The sequence below is a fragment of the Aptenodytes patagonicus genome, chromosome W (genome assembly GCF_965638725.1).
Source record: "Aptenodytes patagonicus chromosome W, bAptPat1.pri.cur, whole genome shotgun sequence".
Taxonomy (NCBI): Eukaryota; Metazoa; Chordata; class Aves; order Sphenisciformes; family Spheniscidae; genus Aptenodytes; species Aptenodytes patagonicus.
Window position 1 is genome coordinate 18,221,931 of NC_134981.1, and position 26,013 is coordinate 18,247,943.

The 26,013-nt window shown below is 45.4% G+C and overlaps 1 protein-coding gene across 4 annotated transcripts in view; it reads right to left on the minus strand.

The window, feature by feature from the left end:
- Nucleotides 1–438: 438 nt before the first annotated feature.
- Nucleotides 439–26,013, minus strand: part of LOC143172093 (disabled homolog 2-like) — a 44,261-nt gene continuing 18,686 nt past the window's right edge. The window contains exons 9-14 of one of the 4 annotated variants that reach the window (XM_076361340.1): nucleotides 24,396–25,034; nucleotides 23,434–23,587; nucleotides 22,329–22,853; nucleotides 21,708–21,799; nucleotides 20,990–21,054; nucleotides 439–481 (exon numbers count right to left, since the gene is read on the minus strand). In XM_076361340.1, the coding sequence (XP_076217455.1) occupies nucleotides 20,995–21,054; nucleotides 21,708–21,799; nucleotides 22,329–22,853; nucleotides 23,434–23,587; nucleotides 24,396–25,034 (1,470 nt within the window). In that variant the 3' untranslated portion in view covers nucleotides 439–481; nucleotides 20,990–20,994. Of the gene's footprint in view, nucleotides 482–18,809; nucleotides 20,265–20,989; nucleotides 21,055–21,707; nucleotides 21,800–22,328; nucleotides 22,854–23,433; nucleotides 23,588–24,395; nucleotides 25,035–26,013 lie in introns of those variants that run through there. The other 3 variants (XM_076361342.1, XM_076361339.1, XM_076361341.1) reach the window with 3 other exon arrangements.

Below are 26,013 nucleotides of genomic sequence, written 5' to 3' on the forward strand. Positions count from 1 at the left end.
CTGTGACATTTCACGCTAACAGACTGATCAGAGAGGAGAACAAGATGAAGCCATTGGTGCTGTTTGTGTTTGCCTGAGTGCTGTGTCTGTCTATATTGATTTGTGTGGCCAGCCATGTGTATTATATACATATGTGTTATATAAGTGTGTTTGTGTGTGTGCCTACCGGGAACACATGCTCAGCCTGGTTGACCCGGGAGCATGGAAGTATGTCAGCCTCACCTCTACTGGGCTACTGGATTTGTCCTTTCCCTAACAGCAATAATTATATTGATTATAAAAGGGGAAGAAATTGGTATAATCTTTCCTTAAGGAAAAGATATAATGTAAAATAAGGATATACTTACTGTCCTTCACATTAATCTTTTCACATTTACCATCATTAATATTAACATTGGCATTTAAGTCTCTATATGCAATATTGTTGCATATGCATCTAAGTGATAGCCGAGGCATCTTTTCACATCTTCTACAGTGATACCTGGAAGTAGAAATAGGTGATTAGAGGGACAGAATGACCATAAATATGTGATATTATTATTCTTGGAGGCTAAATTTTAGGGCTATTGGAAAGTTTATGGCTTTCTTCTTCCCATTTCTCCTCTGCTTTCTCCTCTTCCATGAAATGAATATGAGGATGATTGCATTTATAGTGCCTGCACAGAGGCAGGCATGATCTACAGTGATTAGGAAAATACCAGAACACTCCAAAAATTGATTTCTGTTTTCCTTCATCTAGCTGAAAGTAGATGTCCCTCAAGGGACCACCATTTCCATCTATTCTATGAGAATTTTTTCTTTCTCAGCTGCTTATCTTTCTGTATGCTAAATTATTCAATCCTCCCAGTCTCTGTCTCCCAACTTCAAACACATTGTTTCTCCAGTCCTTTTCCCCATAAAGTTAATTAATGCCACTAATCTCTTACAAGTACTCTATTCCCATAAGTTCCAATCCTCCTCTATCCTCTACTAACTCCAACACCTCCTTTCTATATATTAAACTCAAACATATCATCTGGAACTTTACCTTTGTGTTCAGAAAGAATTTTGCTTAAGATTGGTACTTAAAAAACCAGCACCACAATTTCCAGGCGCTGAACAGAATAATACCGGGATACATAAGTGACATCTTTGCCCCATGTCCCTTTGCATATTCTGAACATCTGATAGTAATGTTGTTGGTGCTGCATGCAGCAAGTACTTATTTTCTGACCTCCAAAATCAGCATGAAAATCGCCTTTTCTAACTTTATTCCAGAATTATCACTTTAATCCATTAGAAAACCACATGTATCTGAACTGCACAAGGGAGGATTAAGTTACTACTTTCCAATTTTAACCAGGGCAAGGAAAATTCCATTGTGAATGTTAAAGACTATAAAAACAGTTTCAACACACTTAAGTGCACCATGTGATTTCAGGAAGTTCTTCAATTTATTTATTTTATGCCACCACCATACTCTTAAAGTAATTGTACCACAAGAAGGTACCAACTACCAAATTGAATTTAAGGTTTAGGCAGATTTTCTAAGCATTGGGATATCTTGTGGATCATATCACACTGTGGTGGTGTCGTGGTTTAACCTCAGTAGGCAACTGAGCACCACGCAGCCGCTCGCTCACTCCCCACCCCCCCCCGGTGGGATGGGGGAGAGAATTGGAAGAGCACAAGTGAGAAAAACTCGTGGGTTGAGATAAAAACAGTTTAATAATTGAAATAAAATGATAATAATAATAATACACAAAGCAAGTGATGCACAGTACAATTGCTCACCACCTGCCGACCGATGCCCAGCCAGTCCCCGAGCAGCGGCACCCCGGCCAGCTTTCCCCAGTTTATGTACTGAGCATGACGTCACATGGTATGGAATGTCCCTTTGGCCAGTTTGGCTGTGCCCCCTCCCAGCTTCTTGTGCACCTCCAGCCTTCTCAGTCGGTAGAACATGGGAAACCAAAAAGTCCTTGGCTAGTGTAAGCATTACCTAGCAACAACTAAAACATCGGTGCGTTATCAACTTTGTTCTCATCCTAAATCCAAAACACAGCATTGTACCAGCTACTAGGAAGGAAGTTAACTCTATCCCTGCCGAAACCAGGACAATATCCACCCCTTATTCTATACCATCTGCGTCATGCTCAAGTCTCATATTTTCCAGTACATTTTCATTAATCACCACCTCCCTTTCTTTTTTATATATATATATACACACACACACACAGAGGTATCATTCCCTTAGTCTGTGGGCCATCCCTCTAAAACGTTCGGTGAGTTCATTTAGTCCATGACTTCAGGCTCCATCTGTCATAATAATCTTCCAGGGCAGGAAAAATGGCAGAAAAATCTGCCAGGCCTCCCCATATTTATATTTCAGCCATCGTCCTCCATACCAGAGAGGCTTTAACCACTTGGCTTGCTTGATTGCAGCGCATGTTTCGCATTCATGGATAACCTGCGCAATAGTGTCCATGGTCAAGTCCACCCCTCGATCACGAGCCCATCTGTATGTTGCATCTCTTCCTTGGTGACCTGAGGTGTCATGGGCCCACCGAGCTAGAAATAATTCACCCTTATGTTGCCAGTCCAGATCCACCTGAGCCACTTCAATCTTAGCAGCCTGATCCACCTGCTGGTTGTTTTGATGTTCTTCAGTGGCCCGACTCTTGGGTACGGGAGCATCTACGTGACGGACTTTTACAACCAGGTTCTCCACCCGGGCAGCAATATCTTGCCACAATGCGGCAGCCCAGATGGGTTTGCCTCTGCGCTGCCAGTTGCTCCGCTTCCATTGCTGCAACCACCCCCACAGGGCATTTGCCACCATCCATGAGTCAGTCTAGAGATAGAGCACTGGCCATTTTTCTCGGTCAGTAATGTCTAAAGCCAGCTGGATGGCCTTTACTTCTGCAAATGGGCTCGATTCACCTTCTCCTTCAGCAGTTTCTACAACTTGTCACATAGAACTCCATACAGCAGCTTTCCACCTCCGATGCTTTCCCACAAGACGACAGGACCCATCAGTGAATAAAGCATATTGCTTCTCATTTTCTGGTAGTTCATTATACATTGGGGCCTCCTCAGCACACGTCACCTCCTCCTCTGGCGATATTCCAAAACCTTTGCCTTCTGGCCAGTCCATGATCACTTCCAGGATTCCTGGGCGACTGGGGTTTCCTATTTGAGCCCGTTGTGTGATCAGTGTGACCCACTTACTCCACGTAGCATCAGTTGCATGATGTGTACAGGGGACCCTCCCTCTGAACATCCAGCCCAGCACTGGCAGTCGGGGTGCCAGGAGGAGCTGTGCTTCAGTGCCGATCACTTCTGAAGCAGCTCGAACCCCTTCATATGCTGCTAATATCTCTTTCTCAGTTGGAGTATAGCGGGCCTCGGATCCTCTGTATCCCCGACTCCAAAACCCTAGGGGTCGACCTCGAGTCTCCCCTGGTGCTTTCTGCCAGAGGCTCCAGGTAGGGCCGTTCTCCCCGGCTGCAGTGTAGAGCGCATTTTTTACATCTTGTCCCGCCCGGACTGGCCCCAGGGCTACTGCATGAACTATCTCCTCTTTAATTTGTTCAAAAGCTTGTCGTTGCTCAGGGCCCCATTTGAAATCGTTATTCTTCTGGGTCACTTGATAGAGAGGGTTTACGATCAGACTGTAATTTGGAATATGCATTCTCCAAAAACCCACGACGCCTAAGGAAGCTTGTGTTTCCTTTTTGCTAGTTGGTGGAGACATGGCTGTTATTTTGTTGATCACATCCATTGGGATCTGACGACGTCCATCTTGCCATTTTATTCCTAAAAACTGGATCTCCTGTGCAGGTCCCTTGACCTTACTTGGTTTTATGGCAAAACCGGCCTTCAGCAGGATTTGGACTATTTTCTTCCCTTTCTCAAAAAGTTCTTCTGCTGTGTTGCCCCATACGATGATGTCATCAATGTATTGCAGGTGTTCCTCACCCTGTTCCAGTGCAGTCTGGATCAGTCCATGGCAAATGGTGGGGCTGTGTTTCCACCCCTGGGGCAGTCGGTTCCAGGTGTACTGGACGCCCCTCCAAGTGAAAGCAAGCAGTGGCCTGCACTCTGCTGCCAAAGGGATTGAGAAAAACGCATTAGCAATATCAATTGTGGCATACCACTTGGCTGCCTTTGACTCCAGTTCGTATTGAAGCTCTAGCATGTCTGGCATGGCAGCACTCAGCTGTGGCGTGACTTCATTCAGGCCACGATAGTCTACTGTTAGTCTCCACTCTCCATTAGACTTCCACACTGGCCATATGGGACTGTTAAAGGGTGAGCGAGTCTTGCTGATCACTCCTTGGCTTTTCAGTTGATGAATCAGCTTATGGATGGGAATCAGGGAGTCTCGCTTTGTGCGATATTGCCACCGGTGCACCGTGGTGGTAGCGATTGGCACCCGTTGGTCTTCGACCTTCAGCAACCCCACAACAGAAGGGTCCTCCGAGAGACCGGGCAAGGTGGATAGCTGTTTAATTTCTTCCGTCTCCAAGGCAGCTATACCAAAAGCCCACCGGTACCCTTTTGGGTCCTGAGGTAGTCTATGCCAAGGATGCACGGAGCCTCTGGGCCAGTCACAATGGGGTGCTTCTGCCACTCATTCCCAATTAGGCTCACTTCAGCCTCCAATACAGTTAGCTGTTGGGATCCCCCTGTTACTCCAGAAATACAGATGGGTTCTGCCCCCTTATAGCTTGATGGCATTAGGGTACACTGTGCACCGGTGTCTACTAGAGCCTTATACTCCTGTGGGTCTGATGTGCCAGGCCACCGAATCCACACAGTCCAGTAAACCCGGTTGTCCCTTTCCTCCCCCTGGCTGGAGGCAGGGCCCCTCTAGTCCTGGTCTTAGTATCCGTTACTCATTTCCTGTAAGTACGAGTCAGAAATCTCTTCATTAACATCAGGAGTAAGATCAGCCCTTCTACTCTCTCTGGGGAACTGCCCGCTGGAAACTGGAGCAGCAATTTTCCTGGAAGAACCCCCTTTCTGTGATTGTTTTCCCTTGCAACTCACGTACCTGTGCCTCTAGGGTCAAGGTAGATATTCCATCCCATTTCCTCATGTCCTCTCCGTGGTAATGCAGGTAAAACAATAGGGTGGCCCGTGGTGTATATCCACTATATCCTCTCTCTTGAACAGAGGGACGCTTGTTCCTAATGGCTGAGATAGTGGTCCGTACAGGTGGGGAGTAGGACATATCCTCTTTGAATCGCTAGACCTCCCGGGACAGTTTCTCCACAGCCGAGATGCAGGCCCATAGGGTGGAAGAGACTTTCTTTGTATTGCCAGAGTTGACTAGCCAATTCATCCACCGTTTGTTCCTCTCCATCTGTCCAAGTCATTACTGCCAATGAGTTGGCATATGATAATGGTGCGCTCCGTACAAACTTCCACCACATGGGTCACGCGCACTTGACTTCGTCTGGATCTTTGAATAACTGCTCATTGTTCAGGTCACCATAAATCACCTCCAGCACGGCTAATTCCCTCAGGTACTGGATACCTCTCTCCATGGTGGTCCACTTGCCTGGGCGACATATGACATCTTCCTTGAAGGGATACCTTTCCTTCACTCCTGACGGGAGTCACCTCCAGAGGCTGAGGACTTGTGCCCCTTTTCCAATTGCTTTGTCAATGCCCCCTTCCCTGGAAAGGGATCCCAGCTGCTTGGCTTCCCTACCCTCTAATTTCAGGCTACTGGCCCCTTTATCCCAGCATTGGAGCAGCCAGGTGACAATATGTTCGCCTGGATGATGACTGAAATCTTTTCGCATATCTCGCAGCTCACTCAGGGATAGGGATTGGGTGGTTACCATCTCATTTATGGGCTCTGCCTCTTCCTCCTCCTGTTCTCATGATGGCCCTGGTTCACCTTCATCCCTTACTAAACGAGTTGATTTTCTTCTGTATTTCTTCTTGTGTATAGGGGCAACTGATACCGGCACGGGTTGGTTCTCTGGTTCAGCCGCAGTGCCTGTCACTGGGGTTTGAGTAGCTGCAGTGCCTGTCGTTGGGGTTGGAGTAGCTGCGATGCCTGTCGCGGGGGTTGATCTCTGGATGGTATTCTTAAATAATTGTTTAACCTTAAACAAGACCATGACCTGAACCACATTCAGGAGACATAGCAATAGGACCATGCTGGTTTGAACATCCCAAGGATATTCAGAATTCTCAAGAGCTGTTGTAACTAGCCTGAAGGAGAAAAGGAAGGTGAAGGAGTGGGGGAAAGTGTCTCCCCCATTTCCCCCATAGATTGGTTCCCTGAGGAGAAAAGGTAAAAGGTGTAATTATTAATAGTTTCCAAAAAGTGACTCCCGAGGTACAGAGGTGACGGCAATGCTGAGTACAAATACAGAAGTACAAATACAGAAGTTAGTCTCATGACCAATAATTTTATCACATCATAAACCAGTAGTGTTACATAGTGCAGCAAAATGATATCCTCGATCCAGCTCCCAGAGGTGATAGACAGCACAACAGGGAACATATACAGCAAGTAAGGTGTTACATAACACAACTTTGAGAGCAAGCACGATATCTTTGAGAGTGAATTAATTGACATTGTGACCAGTGACTATTAAACCAATACGATGAATGCTTATAACAAATTTGCCTTAACACGCTCTGGTCAGATCTGTCGTTATCTCAACCCTTTGTGCCCCGCGTTGGGCACCAAAAAAGGACTGTTGTGGTTTAACCCGGCAGGCAGCTAAACACCACACAGCCGTTCACTCACTCCCCCCTCCACACCCAGTGGGATGGGGGAGAGAATCAGAAAACAAACAAACAAACAAAAGTAAAATTCGTGGGTTGAGATAAAGACAGTTTAATAGGACAGAAAAGGAAGGGAAAATAATAATAATAATAATGATGATGATAAAAGAATATACAAAATAAGTGATGCACAATGCAAGTGCTCACCACCCGCCGACCAATGCCCAGCCAATTCCCGAGCAGCGGTCACCCCTCCCCCGGCTAACTCCCCCCAGTTTATATACTGAGCATGACGTCATATGGTATGGAATATCCCTTTGGCCAGTTCGGGTCAGCTGTCCTGGCTGTGCCCCCTCCCAGCTTCTCGCTGGCAGGGCATGAGAAGCTGACAAGTCCTTGACTAGTGTAAGCACTACTTAGCAACAACTAAAACATCAGTGTGTGATCAACATTATTCTCATCCTAAATCCAAACCACAGCACTGTACCAGCTACTAGGAAGAAAATTAACTCTATCCCAGCTGAAACCAGGACAGCATATTGTGGGGTTTGCTGGAATCTGGTGTCGTCCTGGTGTAAGAGAAGACAACTTTTGGGTGAGGCAATACTGAAATGTGCCCTGAGGTGGCCAGTCCCTGGGTGGCAGAGTGTGTGGAAGGATTTGGGCAGGTTCCTAGAGTGGTTATCACCTCCCATAGCCTGGGACTTTACACCTGAACAGGCAAGCGACCCTGGTAAATTGATGTGCCACCTGATAGAAGGGTGCCTTGCCTACCCCAATGAACACCAACAGCTTCTAGCACTGTATTGGGGCTTGGCCTGTGCCTACTGAGCCACAGTTCAGTACTCTCAGAGGACTGTGGCTAAGGCAGGGACCCAAACCACCTCTGAGAATGCCATGACTGAGACCGGGGTGCAAACTACATCTGATGATATGATAGTAGAGATAGGGACCCAAACTGCATCTGAGGACACCATGGTTGAGATAGGGACCCAAACAACAACAACAATTACAGTAATTGCCCCAGTAGTGAAAAAGAAACAGTGGACGAGGAGAACAAGGGGTCCATATCATCGATTAGTAAGGGAGAAGGAAAGGTTTGATCAAGAAGCTGTTCCTTCGACAAAGAAATTGGAGCAAGGAGTGAGAGAATTCAGACAGGAAGTGGAAACCACCCAGTCCCTGACCTCATCAGAACTTCGAGACATGCGGAAAGATTACAGCCATCAGCCAGGTGAGCAGATTGCTGCCTGGCTGCTCCAATGCTGAGATAACAGGGCCGACAGTCAGCAATTGGAAGGTAAGGAAGCCCAACAGCTGGGATCCCTTGCTAGGAACTGGGGAATTGAGAGAAGAATTGGAAAAGAGGCAGCAATTTGCAGTCTCTGGAGATGGCTCCTCTCAAGTGTGAGGGCAAGATATCCATTCAAGGAAGCTCTTGTGAACTCCCCAGGAAAGTGGACTACTGCAGACAAAGGCATCCAGTACCTGAGAGAATTAGCGGTGCTGGAAGTCATCTACAGTGATCTAGACGATGATGAGGTCTCCAAAGATCCAGAGGATGTCCTGTGCACATGGGCCATGTGGAGGAAGGTGATTCAAAGTGCCCCAGCATCATAATCTAACAGCTTGGCAACAATGTATTGGCCCGCATATGGATACCAACTGTGGAGAGAGTGTTGTCTTGGCTCCAAAACTTTGAAGAAAATCTCTGTCTCTCCTCATCCCTACGGGTCAATGCCTGAGCTGTCGGGGTGCCTCAAGAAGTCCGTCCCCTCCTGCCTCGGCCAGAGGGAAAGGAAGCCCCAGGCGCATGCCGCGCAGCACACTCCGGTTCTTCCCGCATGACCAGGAGGAGGACATGAGGGAGCGGAATGGTGAACCCACCTTTAAGCTGTAAGCCCATGTACACAAACTGAGAGGGAAGACAGCTGTTAAGAAGGGGCCACCCAAGAAGGCTGTCAGCGTAGTTGCTGTAGAGACACAAAGCGGCAATCAGCGATCTCCCAGACATAGAAGAACTGAAATCACCTCCCTTGATCCTGGTGAGGGGACTTCTGGTCTGGCATTGCAAGGGGCAGACAGTGAATACTCTGACGAGGAACAGGAATAGAGGGTCCCTGCCTTCGGCCAGGAGGAGGAAAGGGAAGACCGGGTATACTGGACTGTGTGGATTCGATGGCCTGGCACATCAGACCCACAGGAGTATAAGGCTTTGGGAGACACCGGTGCACAGTGTACGCTGGTGCCATCAGGGTATAGGGGCACAGAACCCATATGGATCTCTGGAGTGACAGGGGGATGCCAAGAATTGTCTGTATTGGAGGCTGAGGTAAGCTTAACAGGGGACAAGTGGCAAAAGCACTCCATTGTGACTGGCCCAGAGGCCCCTTGTATCCTTGGCATAGACTACCTCAGGAGAGGGTATTTCAAGGACCCAAAAGGGTACCAGTGGGCTTTTGGTGTAGCCACTGTGAACACAGAGAATATCAAAGTTATCTACCCTGCCTGGCCTCTTGGAAGATCCCTTCATTGTGGGATTGCTGCGAGTTGAAGAACAGCAGGTGCCAGTTGCTACCAGGATGGTGCACTGGTGGCAATATCGCACAAACCGAGACTCCCTGATTCCCATCCATAAGCTGATTTGTTGACTGGAGAGCCAAGGAGTGATCAGCAAGACTCGTTCACCCTTTAACAGTCCCATATGGCCAGTGCGGAAGTCTAATGGAGAGTGGAGACTAACAGTAGACTATCGTGGCCTAAATGAAGTCACGCCGCCACTGAGTGCTGCTGTGCCAGACATGCTAGAACTTCAATACGAACTGGAGTCAAAGGCAGCCAAGTGGTATGCCACAATTGATATTGCTAATGCGTTTTTCTCAATCCCTTTGGCAGCAGAGTGCAGGCCACTGCTTGCTTTCACTTGGAGGGGCGTCCAGTACACCTGGAACCGACTGCCCCAGGGGTGGAAACACAGCCCCACCATTTGCCATGGACTGATCCAGACTGCACTGGAACAGGGTGAGGCTCCAGAACACCTGCAATACATTGATGTCATCATTGTGTGGGGAAACAAGGCAGAAGAAGTGTTTGAGAAGGGAAAAAGAGTAATTCAGATTCTTCTGAAAGTTGGTTTCACCATAAAAAGAAGCGAGGTCAAGGGACCTGCACAGGAGATTCAGTTCTTGGGAATAAACTGGCAGGATGGACACCATCATGTGCCTATGGATGTGGTCAACAAGGTAGCAACTATGTCTCCACCAGCTAACAAGAAGGAAACACAAGCTTTCCTAGGCCTTGTGGGGTTCTGGAGAATGCATATTCCAGGTTATAGTTAGCTTGTGAGCCCTCTTTATCGAGTAACACGAAAGAAGAACTATTTTGAGTGGGGCCTTGAGCAACAACAAGCCTTTGAGCATATCAAACAGGAGATAGCTCGTGCGGTAGCTCTTGGGCCTGTCCGGACAGGACCAGCTGTGCAAAATGTACTCTATACTGCAGCTGGGGAGCATGGTCTCTCCTGGAGCCTCTGGCAGAAAACATCAGGAGAAACCCGAGGTCGACCATTAGGGTTTTGGAGCCAGGGGTATCAAGGATCAGAAGCTCGCTACACCCCGACTGAAAAAGAGATACTAGCAGCATATGAGGGGGTTCGAGCCGCTTCAGAAGTTGTTGGTACAGAAGCATATCTCCTCTTGGCACCGCGATTGCCCGTGCTACACTGGATGTTCAAAGGAAACATCCCCTCTACACATCACACAACCAGCACTATATGGAGTAAGTGGGTAGCATTGATCACTCAACAGGCTCAAATGGGGAAACCGAACCGCCCAGGAATCCTGGAAGAGATCATGGACTGGCCAGAAGGCAGAGATTTTGGAGCATCTCCTGAGGAGGTGGCTCGGGCCCAAGAGGCACCACCATATAATGAGTTATCAGAAGATGAAAGACGTTATGCTCTGTTTACTGATGGATCCTGTTGTGTTGTAGGAAACCATCAGAAGTGGAAAGCTGCTGTGTGGAGTCCCACACAACAAGTTGTTGAAGCCACTGAAAAAGAAGGTGAGTCAAGTCATTTTGCAGAGGTGAAAGCCATCCAGCTGGCTTTAGATATTGCTGAACGAGAAAAGTGGCCAGTACTCTATCTCTAGACTGACTCACGGATGGTGGCTAATACCCTGTGGGGGTGGTTACAGCAATGGAAGCACACTAATTGGCAGTGCAGGAGTAAACCCATCTGGGCTGCTGCATTGTGATAGGACATCACTGCCTGGGTAGAAAACATCACTCTAAAGATACGCCATGTAGATGCTCACATGCCCAAAAGCCACGCCACTGAAGAACATCGAAACAACAAACAAGTAGACAAGGCTGTCAAAATTGAAGTGGCTCAGGTGGACCTGCACTGGGAGCATAAGGGTGAGCTATTTGTAGTTTGATGGGCCCACGAAACATTGGGACATCTAGGGAGAGATGCAACATACAGACGAGCTCGTGATCGAGGGGTGGACCTGACCATGGAGGCCATCACACAGGTCACTCATGAATGTTAAACATGTGCTGCAATCAAGCGAGCCACATGAGTCAAGTCTCCCTGGAACAGAGGATGGTGGCTGGGTTTTCAATATGGCGAGGCCTGGCAAATTGACTATATTGGACCACTGCCACAAACACGCCAAGGCAAGCGCTACATACTCACCATGGTGGAAGCAACTACTGGACTACTGGTTGGCTAGAAACATACCCTGTAAACCATGTGACACTTGAGTGTGTTTACAATCCTCCTCGCCAATCTTCTGTTATTATCCCACACCATGCCACTGCCTGAAACACCATCTTAGGCCTTGAAAGGCAAATTTTGTGGTAACATGGTACCCCAGAAAGAATTGAGTCAGACAGTGGGACTCATTTCTGAAATAACTTCATAAACTCCTGGGCTAAGAAACATGGCAATGAGTGGGTGTATCACATCTCCTATCACCCAGAAGCCTCTGGAAAGATTGAGAGATATAATGGACTGTTAAAGACTATGTTGAGAGCATTGGGCAATGGGGCATAGAAGCATTGGGATATAAATTTAGCAGAAGCCACTTGGCTGGTTAACACCAGAGGATCTGCTAATCGTCCTGGTCCTGCCCAAACAAAACCCCTACATACTGTGGGAGGAGATAAGGTCCCCGTACTGCACGTAGGCAAGTGGCTGGGGAAGGCGGCGTGGATTGCTCCTCCCATGGGAAAAGGCAAACCCATTCGTGGGATTGTTTTTGCTCAAGGACCTGGGTGTACTTGGTGGATAATGTGGAAAGATGGGGAGGCCTGGTGTGTGCCTCAAAGAGATTTAACCTTGGGGGAAAAATAATCTGTGTTATGAGTTGTATGTTGTAGGAAGTAATGTAGTAGGAACGACCTGAACCGACAAAGAGTGAGTTTCGCAGGGAACTAGGCAAGTGCAACGATGACCCAAACCAAGCCGGTGTTGGAGCCCACCAATTGAACATACTGCTTCTCCTGTCCTGAGCACCCATCTTGACAGATGGGGCCCAAGTCATAGCCTGTTCTTATGAACATTTGGAGGAGTGGAGGAAGCCCATGGAATGGGAGAATAATATCTATCTGTTAAAGGACAGGGGAGAGTAGTTAATGAGAATGTATAAATCTGTATGTTGGGTATAAAGATGGTTTAAGTATGTAGTATAAGTCATAAGTGTTGGTAAGAAGGGATTTCAGTAATGAGAATTAAATACAATGGGATGGTTAGAAGATATATATATACATGTATTAAATTATGTGGGATCTGAGCATGACGCAAATGGTATGGAATAAGGGATGGAGATCGTATTGGGTCTGGCTGGGATGGAGTTAATTTTCCCCAAAGCAGCTCTCATAGTGCTGTGCTTTGTATTGGTAGCTAGAAAGGTGTTGATAACATACCAGTGTTTTGGCTACTGCTGAGCAGTGCTCCCACAGCATCAAGGCTGTCTCTCCAACATCCCCTTCACCCCCAAAGGCCAGTAGGCTGGGGGTGGGCAAGATCTTGGGAGGGGACACAGCTGGGACAGCTGACCCAAACTGACCAAAGGGATATTCCATACCATATGATGTCTGCTCAGCAATAAAAGCTAAGAGAAAGGAGGAGGGGGGGGGCAGTCATTATTACGATGTTTGTCTTCCGGAGCAACCACTACGCGTACTGAAGCCCTACTTCCTGGGAAGTGGCTGGACATCGCCTGCTGATGGGAAGTAGAGAATAAATCTTTTGTTTTCCTTTGCTTCCATGCACAGCCTTTGCTTTTGCTTTTATTAAACTGCCTTTATCTTGACCCACGAGTTCTTTTCCATCTTATTTTCTCCCCCCTGTCCTGCTGAGAAGGGGAGTGATAGAGCAGCTTGGTGGGCACCTGGTGTCCAGCCAAGGTCAACCCACCACAGTCCTTTTTGGCGCCCAACATGGGGCATGAGGAATGTGAGATTAGGATAGTAATTGGGAGAGGTAACGGGCAAAACATGGACTGAACACAGCTAGAGAGCAAAGAGCAGAATGATCGTGGGGAATTTTGGTTGTTGTAATTGTGGTGAAGGGACGAGGGGTGGAGTGTGTGTAAATTGTCCACTTTCGTGGACCCCTCGCCTCTGTGAATCACATATTTAAGAATTATCATTAAAATCCACATTCATCACACAATCTTCACAAACTTCACTCATATCAACAAAAAAGAATTCCCCACATCAAAATCAAAACATCATCATCACAACACTGAACAAAAGTATCTGTATCATGCACTACCACTGTCTTGCCTGCTACTCCTAAACAACTCTCTTCCCAGAAGGCTCCTTACCTCAAGCTAGGGCCTGCAGTAAACGGATCCTTGGCTGAGAATGTTGCTTTTAACAGGTGGGATTCTAAAAAAAAGGAAACAGCAAAAAGCACAAATATGCCCGATATCTACAGACAGTAGAAATGAGATAAAGAATTAAGAATTCTCTCCATATAATAGAGACCTCCCAAACTCTTAGCTGGTAGGGAAGTGTGAAGCTTTGCTGTGTGTCTGGTACCAGGAATTGGGGTACCTAGTACAGGATGCAGATGCAACGTTGTGAAAATTCCATTTTACACAGAATTCTCTTTCATCAATTTTGTGCTGGACTCTGAGCATCTAAATCAATAACTCACTGGTTGTTGGCTGCTGAAAGGGCTGGGAATTTGGGAGATGGCACTGAATAGCTGCTTAGTTTTTACACTTCTCCCTGAGCATCCTCTAATGGTCACTATCAGGAACAGGCTAATGGATCAACTGTCTCTTTGCTCTGACCCAAAAAGATTGTGATTAGATTCATCATGGTACTCTTAATCTGAGCCCTTTCTTCTACTTTCATAAACCTACTTAGTGGCCAGCTTTCTTCCTCTAGCGCTGTTGAGGTTTACAGATCCCAAAATAGTTTGCAAGGTGCGTGAATTTCAAATATTGACTAAGCATGCATGCTTACATACATCAGAATGACACTTCAGCCTAGGGAACCGATACAGATTTTAAAAATTATAATTGCACCTGAAATTGTGCTGCAGTCACACTTACCCTGTGTTATATTAAGATTTATAACTCAAAATAAGAAAAGAAAGAAAAAGAAAGAAGTATACCACATCTCTTAGAAACTTCTACAGAAAATGTTAAGTCCTAGAAGATGAAGGCAACATGCGGAAGTTGCTTCAGGGGAACTGCCATCTGAGAAAAAAAAAAAAAAAAATCTTCACCATGAGAACAATTAAATATTGGAATAGGTTACCCGGGAAAACAGTAGTGTCCCTCACTAGAAATATTCAAGACTGCTTGACAGGACCCCTGATTAACCTAATCTAAGGCCCTGATTTCAACAGACCATTGTACCAGATCTCCAGCAGTCCCTTCCAACCTAGACTCTTCCATGATCCTACAGTTCTACAAAATTCTGGAAAGTTGTAATATATTTGATGTTGGATGTAGCCCAGCTGCCCCCTAGCCTCTTCAAAAACAATTATTTCACCTGTAATTAGCTCATCTTACAAATACTTCAGCAATACAGTTTACTGCAACTTCATAATAAGCAGACAACACTTTGAGAAGTTGCTGTACAGTACTCCACTAGATATTTTTCCATAACTCAGCATGACAGTAACATCAATAGAGGCAAATGGATGGGAATCGGCTTCATCCTTCCTGTATCTGCATATACAATGACTGCATATATGACCTTTCTATCTCCTTATTAATATAGGACTGTAAGCCTCTGAGTAACAACATCTCTTCTAGCATCTTGGGTTGAAGATTGACAGGTTATCCTTAAAGATAGTGGGAACCCTCAGGCCCTAGTCCTTAAGGATATATTGAGACACCTAATAGTATTTCTAAAGCCAGCTGATTATCTTATTCCTAGCAATTATCACATATTTAAGTACTGTAGAAGTTTACATTGAAATGCATTTCTGAACTTTTAAATTATTACCTTAAAAAAGCAGCCCAAAACCCCTTGCAGACAGTAACACAGTGCAGGCAGTAACGAAGAGCAGTGTCCATGAGGAGAGCCTAAAGGAGGGATCAGACTCAAGCTAGTACAGATCCTAAAGATTCTCCCAAAGGTTCCTATAAGCCATTATTTTAGTCTAAAATAAAAATCCCATGCAGGAAAGACCGAGTTGAACTTTCCAATACAAATGGAAGTCTCGGCAACAACTGTCTGCAAACCAGAGGTGATGGTGGTCTTTGAGCTGACTTTCAGATGGCACAGGGTGGGTGGGTGGTTTGTTTTTTTTTTAATGTAAAAAAAAAAAAGTTTTTACCTAACTGAGCAACTTCTGCAAGAATATTTGTTCTGAGTGAAGGTGTGGTGGGTTGGTCCTGGCTGGACACCAGGTGCCCACCAAGCCACTTGAACAGGGGAAAGAAAAATATAACAAAAGACTCATCGGTTAAGATAAAGATAGAGAGATCACTCACCAATTACCAACACGGACAAAATAGACGACTCAAAAATTAACTGTATTTATTACCAGAGTGAGATAATGAGAAATAAAACCAAATCTTAAAACACCTTCCCCCCACCTCTCCCCTTCTTCCCAGGCTTAACTTCACTCCTGATTTCTCTCTCTCCTCCCCCCTGAACAGCACAGGGGGAAGGGAAATGAGGATTGCAGGTCAGTTCATGACACATTGTCTCTGCCGCTTCTTTCTCCTCACTCTCTTCCCCTGCTCCAGCATGGGTCCTTTCCACAGGAGACAGTCCTTCAGGACTAGCCCCCTACTACCAAAACCTTGCCACGTAAAGGCCTGGTTCCCCTCCAGGTTGGGGCACAAGGTTCACATGATTTGCTGCAGAACCAGCTTTAAGGATTTGGATTTAGAATCATAGAAGAGTTCGGGTTCAAAGGGATCTTTAAAAGGTCATCTAGTCCAACCCCCCTGCCGTGGGCAGGGACATCTTCAACAAGATCAGGTTGCTCAGAGCCCCGTCCAACCTGATCTCAAATGTTTCCAGGGATGGGGCATCTACCACCTCTCTGGGCAACCTGTTCCAGTGCTTCACCACCCTCAGCGGAAAACATTTCTTCCTTAGATCTAGTCTAAATCTACCCCCCTTTAGTTTAAAGCCATTCCCCCTTGTCCTGTCGCAACAGGCCCTGCTAAAAAGTTTGTCCCCGTCGTTCTTATAAGCCCCCTTTAAGTACTGATAGGCTGCAATAAGGTCTCCCCAAAGCCTTCTCTTCTCTAGGCTGAACAACCCCAACTCCCTCAGCCTTTCTTCATAGGAGAGATGTTCCATCCCCCCGATCATTTTTGTGACCCTTTTCTGGACCCACTCCAACAGGTCCGCGTCTTTCTTATGCTGAGGGCTCCAGAGCTGGACACAGGGCTCCAGGTAGGGTCTCACCAGAGCAGAGTAGAGGGGCAGAATCACCTCCCTGGACCTGCTGGCCACGCTTCTTTTGATGCGGCCCAGGACAGTCCACCCATCAAATCCATACCTCTCCAGTTTAGAGAGAAGGATGTTGGGGGGGGGGGGGGGACACCGTGTCAAAGGCCTTACAGAGGTCCAGACAGACGACATCTGTAGCCCTTCTCGTGTCCACTGATGTAGTCACTCCATCCTAGAAGACCACTAGGTTGGTCAGGCAGGACTTGCCCTTGGTGAAGCCATGCTGGCTGTCTCGAATCACCTCCCTGTCCTCCATGTGCCTTAGCATAGCTTCCAGGAGGATCTGTTCCATGACTTTCCCAGGCACAGAGGTGAGACTGACTGGCCTGTAGTTCCCTGGGTCTTCCTTTTTCCCCTTTTTAAAAATGGGCGCAATGTTTCCCCTTTTCCAGTCAGTGGGAACTTCTCCGGACTGCCACGACTTCTCAAATACAATGGATAGTGGCTTAGCAACTTCATCCGCCAGTTCCTTCAGGACCCGTGGATGCATCTCATTGGGTCCCATGGACTTGTGCACCTTCAGGTGCCCTAGATGGTCTCGCACCTGATCTTCTCCCACAGCGGGCGGCTCTTCATTCTCCCAGTCCCCGCCTTTGCCTTCTGCGGCTTGGGCGGTGAGGCTCAAGCACTTGCCAGTTAAGACAGAGGCAAAAAAGTCATTGAGTACCTCTGCCTTCTCCGTATCCCGGGTAACCAGGTCTCCTGTTTCGTTCTGGAGAGGGCCCACATTTTCCCTCATCTTCCTTTTGTCCCCGACGTACCTACAGAATCTTTTCTTGTTGCCCTTGACGTCCCTGGCCAGATTTAATTCTATCAGGGCTTTAGCTTTCCTAACCTGATCCCTGGCTGCTCGGACAATTTCTCTGTATTCCTCCCAGGCTACCTGTCCTTGCTTCCACCCTCTGTAGGCTTCCTTTTTGTGTTGGAGTTTGCCCAGGAGCTCCTTGTTCATCCATGCAGGCCTCCTGGTGTTTTTGCCTGACTTACTGTTTGTTGGGATGCATCGCTCCTGAGCTTGAAGGAGGTGATCCTTGACTATTACCCAGCTTTCATGGGCCCCTCTTCCCTCCAGGGCTTTGTCCCATGGCACTCTGTCAAGCAGATCCCTGAAGAGGCCAAAGCCTGCTCTCCTGAAGTCCAGGGTAGTGGGCTTGCTGTGTGCCCTCCTCGGTGCCCTAAGGGTCTTGAACTCCACCATTTCGTGGTCACTGCAGCCCAGGCTGCCCTTGAGCTTTACATTCCTCACCATTCTCTACTGCTCACCTGTGTTCCTTCTCCAGGCTCTGGGCATCTATTGCTGGCCCTGGCATCAAACTGGTAGGAGTGGGATGGATTGAGGTTCCCCTCCCCCGGCATCTCTACTTCAAAGCCCCCTTCACCAGCTTGGCAAGCCTATGAGTGAAGACGCTCTTCCCCTCCTCTGACAGATGGACCCCGTCAGCCCCCAGGAGACCAGGTTTCTCAAAGCAAGTCCCATGGTCTAAGTAGCCAAACCCCTGGCTGTGGCACCAGTCCCGTAACCATTTGTTGACTCGCCAGATTCGACTGGCCCTTTCAAAGCCCTTCCCTTTGACCGGCAGGATTGATGAAAAAACTACCTGCACTCCTGAGTCCCTTTCTGCCGCTCCCAGGGCTCTGTAGTCTTTCTTGATAGTCCTCAGACTGCTCCTGGCTGTGTCACTGGTGCCCACAACTCATGTTTTGAACATGAGTTAAGTGTTTTCCCCATTGTAATTTAGTTTTCCCAGCATCAGTTTAGACCTCTTACAGAGTTGGAATAAACAAGTTGAATAAATGAAACTTCTGAATGCAATTTAAGTACCTAGCTTCCATGGTCCTGCAAAAGGGAGCAAGAAAGCATCTTTAGTAGTAGCAAACTCAGGCTGAGCAGCTAATGGAACGAGTCTCTAATGACATTTTATTAAGGCAGATGGAAATTTTATATTTTGTGTGGGGGCAGCTCATATTGTACAGGCCTGATGCAAGATGTTACAGGAAGACTTAAGACTATGCTATCAGACAGCTATGGTAAGAACCTGTGAGACAATTTTTAGCAGGCTCTGAACTCTTAGTGTCAACTAAGCCATAAGATTGAGCTATGGAGGACAGAATCAACAGCCACACTGATGTTAGCTTGCTATAAAGAGTTACTTTAATGTCATTAGGTAACATCACTTGAGATACTAGTTTTATATAACAGCATAACATCCATAAGTTTCTACAGTTCCAGTTTGAGACAAATACTTAAATTCAAATTTTGTATTACAGAAAGTGCAAGATAAGTTTATATACAAGACTAATTGCATGACTGGCTGAATTTGGTACTATGGCTGTTTAAGTTGACTCTTAGCTGTCCAGTTCAGCAACTGCTTAGGCATTTGATTTAACAATACTATTTCAAGTTTATACTTAGCATTAACAGAAAAACCTCTGACACATCAGCCATCACCACTGGCCAAGAATGTAGCTATTACAGTCAGTCAGTTATGACCAACCGATTTAGACATCTGTTAGTAAAGAGGTTCTTTAGAAAATACACTGTTTTCAAGAGACTGAGAACTACCTCACATTAATGGCACAGAGATGGTACATCTATTCACAAGGAGCCTAGGAATGGAGTAAAGCCATGATTGTCTTTCCGCTGCCTAACATACCGGAAACATGCCACATTACACCATGTGACAACTCAAACTGAGCAACATCAGGGACATTCACTGATTACACATGCAAGAAGCCTATCTGCTTGTTCCATTTGTCTGCCAAGCCACCTTAATAAGAAAAGCAACTCTAGTAGATTTCCCTCCCTGAAAAATGCCAGATTAGCACCAAGACAACAGTTAGTGTCCATGACTACCTCAATGTTCTGCAAGAAGTGTTTCAGCTTATCTGATCCTACAGTGTAGGCCTCTAGTACTCAGGACCTCAGTAGTTCTGTTACAGAACCCACAGTTAGTCCCTTTATTACACATTTATGGTAGAGTGCTACTTTTACCATTAGTTAAATGAACAAGTATTGATTTCCCCCCCACACCATACAGTTTACATCTTTGTGGCTCAGAGACCAGGTCATATGCCCAATCACCAATTAGGAGTAGTGTCTACTTAACTTTATAACTGGCTGCTGTTGTGATAACATGCAACTGACCTAGTTATTTAAGGTGTGGAGTTTTAGCTACTAATTCATTTCCCTTATGTGAAGACAGCATTTCTTCCCCAGGTACATACCATCCTAAAATATAGGAACTGAAAGTGCTACAGAAAGAGGAATTGAGGTGACCATATTTAGAAGACACACAACTTTGTTGCTAAGCTCTTCTGTAGAGGATTGCTAAGAATTAAAGTAAAATTAACATCCACCAATTTGAATTTGGGTCTTCAGCGTGAGTCCAGCTTTCCATTTGCTTTGCCCTGAATTATCTTCACAGCATGTTCTTTGAGGGTTCATGTTTCAATCCACCTGGACATATTTTAGATTACAGACATCATGGAACAGCAGCAAGAATAGCAGACAGCAAAATGAAACAAGTAGAAAAGTCATGTTGAGAAGAGGTCCAGTTATTCCATTTGTCCTTTTCTGGTTATGCCTAGCATGATGAAAAGGACTAAGGTTAGGATGACTATAAGTTATAGTTTTATTGCTTAAACTAGCTTAGAACCACTAAGAGAACAAAAACTAAAGCAATAAATGCAACACTTGTCTTCTGTTAGAAACTAGACAGTATTTCAGGGGAAGACTTAGAGGTGTGGCAGAAAACTAGATTTGCTAGTTTGACAGTTCATGTTCTCTAGTCAATGGCAAAAAAGTTTGAGTTACATTAGCTTCTAGTGACAAAAGCTCTAATAGCCCTTATCCTGTTTTTACTATAATTCACCCAGAGTACAAACCCACAATATTTAGGGGATTAAACTTCAGAAAGCTGTATAGGGCACTGTGTGCTAACACTCTCCTAAAGAGATATCTGAAAGATTTTAGTCAGCCCCTCTGAGTTTTTCAGCATGTTTGCTCATTAATTTTCCTCAAGGAAGGAAAATCTAGATCTATTGTGGCCTTGAGATTTAAGTCCATGGAAGAATAGAAGTCTTTCTTCCTAAGAAAGTGAAGCCAGCTAAGGCTTAGCCAGAATGCAGCTATATAACAAGTCTGAATAGAGGTACTCTAACAGAAGTGTTCTTTTAGGGACTGTTTGCCATACTTCAGAGGAGCATTAAAGTTAAGCCAGTGTAGTTTTTTTATCCAGCTCTTTGCCAAAAAGGTTTTCCAAATCAATTCAGAAAATGAAGTAGGTTGTCTTATTAGTGGAAGACTTACCTGATCTATGCAAATAGGTTGCCAAAAGGATCACCAAAAGGACCAGGTGGTTTCTGAGATTCCTTCTAAGAAAGAGAGATCATAGGCTGTTAGTGGATTTCCATGTTTCATCAGGATTATATCAGATAGTTCCTGTTCTAAACACCTTCTGGAAAGGGAATACTGCAGAAAGCACCTGCTAAATATGTTAACTGTACTGCTTTAACAAGAAAAGAAAAAGGGCTCTAAATCCATGTTAGCAGTTATCCTAGTCTGAGGCAAGGTATCTTTCAGAAAAGCCATGTGTGCTTAATGAACACTCATTTGGAGCTGAGTCAGTATGGTCATGATGAGATCTGTTTTAGCCAAATGCTAGATGTCGTAAGTCAGCATTCTGGAATTGATCCAGAGTTTCCACCAAGGGCTTCAAGTGCTGTCCCCCAAATGGAGTGATGTAGTAAAGCTACTTCCTCCCCCAGGGGGTACTGAACATGGGAGCCTCCCATTTGTTCAGCTAGAGAGCTGCACAGTCCACTCAGTCTACTCTGCAGAGAGGTAAGCATAGCCAAAGTAGAAGACTTCTGCAGATACATTATTTTTACAGTCTTTTGTAGAAGCTCCCAATACAGGGCTGAAGAACTTCATGGTAGGGCTTCTTGCAGCTTGGGGAACTGGTTACAGGCTCCCCAAGGCGGGGGGGGGGGGCACAGGTGGTGGTGTTTGTTTTTTAACTACTTACAGATGAGGCACTGAAAAGGTCTGTTTTAGCTTGACTTTCAAACAGGCCATCAGCTGGCAGCACAGTTTGTTGGGGAACAGGCTTTGGTAGTTCTAGGGAAGAGACACACATACTGCTATATCACTAAACAGCTTTAGCAAGTACTCTGCTCTGTCTGTATAGCAACACCAAAGCTCATCATCTAATTAGGTGCACAAAAGCCCACACAGAAGTTGCTTTGAGCGGCCTCAGTTTTATCTCCTGCTTGTCCCTTAGTACACTTAAGATAGATGGGACTTCTAACACTGTACAGACCCAGTTTACCTCAGTCTAGTCAAGTAGTTTAGGCACTAGGTATCAGTGTTTGGCCACTGATATTGGTCAATTCTTTAACATTATTAGGGGAGATAGTCCTTCAACCCTATTTCAGTAACCACTAAGTCAAATTTTTAGTTCTATCAGAAGAGCATAGCGATCAGCCATCCCACTGCCTGAGCAGCTATCCAAGCAGAAAAAAAAAAAAACCAGATTTTTCAGTCATTTTGACAGACAACTTGCTAGCTTCCATGTCATCATGATCTGTACTATCTTGAGAAATGCCTACTTTACCACTAAAATAACTGCTGAAAGATCCAGAAGCACCTGAAAGGCTTTGCTGTTCTCCTCTCCTTACTGGCACTGCAGGTGGCTTTGTCAGCTGGAAGTCTTTGAACATTTTCTTGACATACTTCATCTCTCTATCACCAAGTGGATCCAGAGCAATAAAAGCATCACTCTCTCTCTTGGATAGCTCCTTCTGAGGTGCAGTTCTAGGTGGTAGCTGAGGTGGGCTAGTTGTTGACATGGAGGACAGTACAGATGAAGTCTGAGCAGGTAGTGTTGAAGATGGGAACACACTACTCTGGAAGGGATTTACAGCACTGGATGGCTGTGCCCATGAAGTAGATGGAATTTGTGCTGGCTGTGCCCAGAGACCAGAGGTCTGAGAGGCTGCTAGACCAAAAGATGCAGGCTGGCTCCAGCTTGACACTACTTGAGTACCAAAGGCAAGTGGTTGAATAAATCCTGTAGGCTGAGCAGGCATCATAGACACAGGAAAGACTGATGCAGCCTGAGTGAAGGCAGATGTCTGTGCACTCCATAGTGATGAAGTTACTGGCAAGCCACCTGGGGGGGAGATTGTTGTTACACAGCACTTCAGTGATCTGAAGACCTCAAGTAGGAGTGTATCAATTCCACCAAGGGTACTAGCAAAACATTTTTCGTGTGCTGTTTGCAAAAGTGTTGATTTACACTTAAGATGAAGTCACTGGAGGGGGGGAGAAGGGGGTTAACATTTTTTACTTAGCTCCATTTTGGTCCTGGAAGAACAAACTTGAGGTTGATAGAACAGGAATAGGAACATACATGTATCAGTTCTGTGCTGGGACCAAGTATTTACCATATAGTTACTTCTGTGTGATTACTAAGACTCTGCAGCAATGCTACCCTGGCATCCCAAGTTGTGCTTGGCACACTTGAACCTTGTGCACCTGAAGCAGCAGGCTGCTGGTCAGTTTAAGCAAAAAACCCTGTTCCAATTAAGGATGCAAAGTTTAAGGCTCTATTCAGAATTTAATAGTTTAGGGCAGACAGCACATGGGTTAAAGGGCAGGGCACTGCACATGAAGTAAAAAGACAACTAGAACCCCTGTGTTGGTGTGAACAGGTATCTTAGACTGGAGCAAGCTTCACTTTGTGAACTAACCTAGACCAGCCAATGGAGGTGCTGCAGTAGGACTTGTTTTGAAGAGGTCCAGTGGATTAGTTGGCACAGGTCCTGTCTGTGCCACTGAGGTCAAGCTGAGGCTCTCTGTAGTTGGCACAAACAAGTCTGAGCTAAATAAGTCATTTGATGCAATCTAGAAAGAAAAAAGCTGTTGTGAGATAGCATGGTAGAACACATGCTAGCTTGATCAAGACTCACCAGTTCAGAGCTACAAGCTTTTATTTCAGCTACAGCAGAGAACTTTTTACTTGGTCTAAAGGATGTATCAGAGTTTGACCTCACCATTTTGTTCCCACCTGCTGAGATGCATAGCATTAAGTAGGTATAATATATAGTAGTTACAAGTCAACAGCAAAAAAAAAAAGTCTTAAGTGACTGAATTATTTGCTAGAATTATGAGGCCCCCCCCAACATTCCTGCTGTCTGCAGTGACCCCTGCAGTTGTGGCAAGGTCAGCAACTGAGTTTTGCATCATTTCAGTGCAAGACAAGCGCAGCCAACCCAAAGCCACCCTGTGTCTAATCAGGCAAGTCATTGAGATGGCCCTCAGTAGGCAGGTACTGCAAAACTACATAGATTTCTGTAAGCTAGTACTAGTACCTCATTGTTATGAAACCACAGGCTGATGGGCATACAACTATAACAGGTTCTGACATTATATCAAGTGTCTATATACACAGCAGTATACTTACCAGACCTTTACAGAAGTATGGCAGCGTTAAGGAAGAAAGTATATAATTTAGCAATCATAGCTACTATGAAGCATTCATGTTAGAATGTACCATGGCTGCAGAGAAGTTAGAGTAAGCATGGCAGGTGAAAGAGTAGATGTGCTGTGAAGCTGTTTAGCTAGTTACACAGTATGAAGAAAGAAAAGCTTCCTTCACCCAGCTTCAAGTAACAGCATGCATATCACCATTAATTACTTGAACACTGTTCACCTTGACAGACCTCCTTCCTCTTCCTGGCTTGGTACTTTGTGGTGGTGGGCTAATTGTTGTTATAGACTCACATGACATAAGCTGGATATTGCTTTCAGAATCCAGCTTTACTCCATTTTGCAGAGATACTTCTTTGGAAGGACCTTCCACAAACAGGTTTGATGGGGCTTTAAGAAAGCCATTCTGTTCTCTCTCTGGTACCCCATTTGGAGTTCTCACTGCAGGCAACTTACTCTCAAATGGCCACTGATTTGTTAGTGCTTCTTGTTTGCCAGTTCTATTAGAAATTTGGTCAAACTGTTTACCAAAGTAGTCAATATCACCATTTGAAGCACCATTACCCACCAGTGTCAAGGTACTCAGACTTTCCTTCTTCTGATCAGTAGATTTTAGAGAATCAAAAAGAGGCAGTGCAGGTTGGTCTGGCTGTGCAAAAGGATCATCACTGAAAGGGTCTGGATTAGGTGTGGGAAAGAAGCTGAGATTGGTAGAGAAAGAACTCTCAGGCAAGAAGGGTGGCTGTGGCTTTGGTTGTGGAAGAGAGGTTGCAATGCCATTCAAGAAGAGATCCTCTTTTATAAAAGTCTGTTTGGTCTCAATTTCCAAGTTTAGATCCACTAACAGAATCTCTTTAGTTTCCTATTTGTTCAGAAAGAAAAAAAATAAAGTTAGCTTTATGTATTACTTGCTGCATAGTACACAAGCTCAAGGAAAATAGCTGCAAAAGGAGAGATCCTGGTATCCAACACATCATACTAATAAGTATCCAATGTCACAGTGAAGTTACACTAAAGCTTCATCTTATAAGCCATTAAGGGAAGCACCACAAGCTGTGGTCAGTCACAGCTACTTAGTGTCAGAAGCTCAATGTTAAAAGCACCTGTTTTAAGATCCCTTAGTTAAATACTAGATACTTGTTCTACAGTCTCTAGGCTGTAGAGTCATTAAGCACTAATTGTACCTAGGCTTTCACTTGAGTCAAGAAGCCCTGGTTGAATTCTAATCCTTTATTTTGACAAGTTGTGAAATCACACTGCTTTAGTGTGACTTCAAGTTGCAGTCTCAGCTTTGGAGTAAGATTAGAGAGCTATTTGCAGGTGGAAGAGGTGAACATGCCATCTCTCCACCAAGCTGGCAGTAGAAGGGTAGAACTTGGTCACTAGCTGGACTGACACCTATTGCAGCATCAACTGTATCATGGCTGATGGTGACTTATAGTGCTAAAATAAGCCAGTAGGATTTTTGGGGTCTCACTGAGCTATGACAAGCTAAATACATACTTTTGTGGAGTTAAGCCACATCTTGAACTAGGGCCACCCATCTAAAAAGGCCAGGAGTCCACTCTGAGGGACTTAAGTATTTGCTTGTCCATAAAAAATGAGCTTCAGCTTTAAGGGTCTTAGTTGAGTTTCTGTAATAGCTCTCATAACAGCAGAAGCATGTACTGCTAGTACATATTTCTAAAAGGCACCTGACTAACAATACAGGATTATGTCTGTCACAGTCTCAAGTGAACTCTGCTGGATAAGAATGACATTAGCTACTCTAGTTAGTAAGTAGATACTATTATAGCCCTAAGACACCTGTACACTGATGATAGATAACAGGTGTCTGAAAC